The sequence below is a fragment of the Macrobrachium rosenbergii genome, chromosome 10, assembly GCF_040412425.1.
Source record: "Macrobrachium rosenbergii isolate ZJJX-2024 chromosome 10, ASM4041242v1, whole genome shotgun sequence".
Classification (NCBI taxonomy): Eukaryota; Metazoa; Arthropoda; class Malacostraca; order Decapoda; family Palaemonidae; genus Macrobrachium; species Macrobrachium rosenbergii.
This window is the reverse complement of record NC_089750.1, coordinates 23,752,553-23,755,052: the sequence shown is the minus strand read 5'-3', so window position 1 is coordinate 23,755,052 and position 2,500 is coordinate 23,752,553. Positions and strand designations below refer to the sequence as shown.

Genomic DNA, 2,500 nt, shown 5'->3' with positions numbered 1-2,500 from the left:
GAGAACCCCCAAGTCACGGCCTTAACACCATGCCCCCTTCATTCACGAAATTTAGGATGAAATGAAACCCCACCCCTAAAAAAAACAAGTATTTAATAAGAGAAAATGAAAGTGCAAGTCTCCATATACAGAAACTATATTTAACTATGATCACAAGGACTAATTGGAAGAGGTACGCAAACTTCTAATTTAAGGGAAACCTAGAAACATACGCAAGTAACCATAATTTTACGCAAAATACGCCATTGTAAAATAACTATGAACATCAAAAGGTACCCAACAAAATTTCAAAAGTATTCTTTAAAAGTAAACAACCCCTTACATAATATGCCTAAATGCAAATAACCACCTCTGTCAATTCAATTTTTCTTCATTTCAACACTGTATCTCTAGACTATTCTCTCCCTGTTGCTGTCTAATTCTTTTCCTTTCCTACTGCCGTCAAAAGGCGTCTTTCGGTGATAAAACTTCCCTGACTAATTAACACTAGTTTACTTTTCTTTCTAATTCATTTCACTCTGATTGGGTTTTTGAGTTCCAGTTCAACCAAGCCTACATTAAAATGATATAACACGTGCTTTGCCAAGCCTCATATAAAATGCGTTAGTGTGCTCGTTAAATCAATAACCTTTTCTCAGTTTTAATTTTCAAATAGACGAAACCCACTCATGAAAAATTTATCCCTGGAAACTCGTTACTCTTCCCTCACAAACCAACTGCATTTTTGGCAATTGTATAAATAATATAACAAAGTGTAAACAGATACTCTTACAGCTATTTGATTAATCTTACAAACATTTGCCTTGAATAAAAAATAACTGAATCACTCACTAGAAGAATAATTTCCAGTTATTTAACAGAATATCACAATGAGAGCAGAAAGCTTCAACAGAAAATTAATTAAAGCCTAGTAAAAAACATGTCAAAAGAGAATTCGTAATCAAAGGAGAAATCGTAGTGATTGCAAACAATATTCCCAAGTCTCTATCGTCACACAAATACACTGGGTATGACACGAGAAGGAGCATTAAGATTAAAAATGCTTAGTAGTAAAAAAAAAAAAACCACAAAACTCATTACCTACCCAAAGACTACATTTCCACTGTTAAAGTTGCCATCAAGATATTTCTACCATCTACATTACCAACAGTTTTCTTACCAAACATTCTTAGAGAAACAAAATATAAAACAAATTATAAGAATCTTTTAACACTTACCTCTGGATGGGGATGCTGTTGGGCCTGCTTTTGTGGAAAAGCTGGGGGCTGTTCTCCCCTTGATGATGCTGCATCAGAAGCAAGTGATGAGCGCTGGGAACCTCCCCGGGAGAGGTCTTCAGTGCCACATTCACTGCCAGAATCACGTCCACTCATAGAGCGACGTCTTGAATGACGCACAGTCTGTTCGTCACCCTCACTTTCTGGTACACGACCCAATCGGGCCATACCCTTGCCAGCTTTACCAGATTTGTCTGTTCGCATATTCTGATTAGATGGATGTTGCTGTTGAACAGTGCTCCACTTGGCTTGAGTTGTTTCTGGAGCAGAATGTGATGATATCAAGCTAGACTGGCTGCTAGCAGAACTGAGATCACTGACCGACTGACCAGTCATACCTCGACCACCATGACGTTCATAAACAAATGACATTACAGCTTGTTTCTGTATACTCTTAAGGGTGGCATCTGGAACTTTTCGTCTTTTCTCTGGGTCTAAATATGAATATGACACATTACTGCTTAGTCTATCCATGCGATCACCTCTGTCAACTTCTGTAAATGTATTCAAGATGTTTTGGAAATTCTCATGAACAAAAGCCCTACCACTGTCTTGTTCTTTACAAGTAGGTGATCTGGAAGAAGTAGAGCCTGCAGAACCAGGGGTTGTTGGAGATCTAAGGGTATCACTGCCAGTCAAAGAAGGTGGTTCTTTTTGTTCAAGGCGTGAAAAATCGAGTCTCATGTCTCCTCGCTGGGAATCCCTAGATCCTCTTCTTTGATGACCCCGTGTCTCACTAGGGTCCCTAGATTCTCTAGCAGGTCTAACCTCTGGTGTCTGACCAAGATCATGTACCTCCTGAGAACAAGATTCATCTAGGGACCTTCGAGATTCCCTTGTTCCTCTGTCCTTACAGTCTCTGGAGTCTCTCTCCCTCATCTCCTGCGGTTCCCTTTCCCTTGAGTCTCGGCGATCTCTCACTTCCCTGTTATCTCTTTCCCTTGAATTACTCTGATCACGGGGTCCTCGAGTAGAATTTTCAGAGACCGTGGTCCTGGACTGCCTTTCTAGTTCATGAATACGTTCAGCTACAGATGGAGGCTTGCTACAATCCACTGTTGGGCTTTGCATGCTACGAGTGGGAGATCTAGGAGTTTCCCGCATCTCTGCTGAAGGGGCTTCAGTTATCTGTGAAAGTGGTTGAGTATAAGAATATGAAGGAAACTTCTTCAAATTGTTCATCTCATTATTTCTCTCAACTTCTCTACTCCACTTCCCTTCTC

At 40.1% G+C, this 2,500-nt stretch overlaps 1 protein-coding gene across 5 annotated transcripts in view; it reads right to left on the bottom strand.

Moving 5' to 3' along the window:
- Positions 1-2,500, bottom strand: part of LOC136842560 (protein Shroom-like) — a 981,749-nt gene that overhangs the window by 137,728 nt on the left and 841,521 nt on the right. For all 5 annotated transcript variants that reach the window (XM_067110017.1, XM_067110016.1, XM_067110019.1 and 2 more), the window contains exon 4: positions 1,218-2,500. This exon is cut by the window's right edge and continues 1,637 nt beyond it. In XM_067110017.1, coding sequence (XP_066966118.1) covers positions 1,218-2,500 — 1,283 coding nt within the window. The remainder of the gene's footprint in view (positions 1-1,217) is intronic.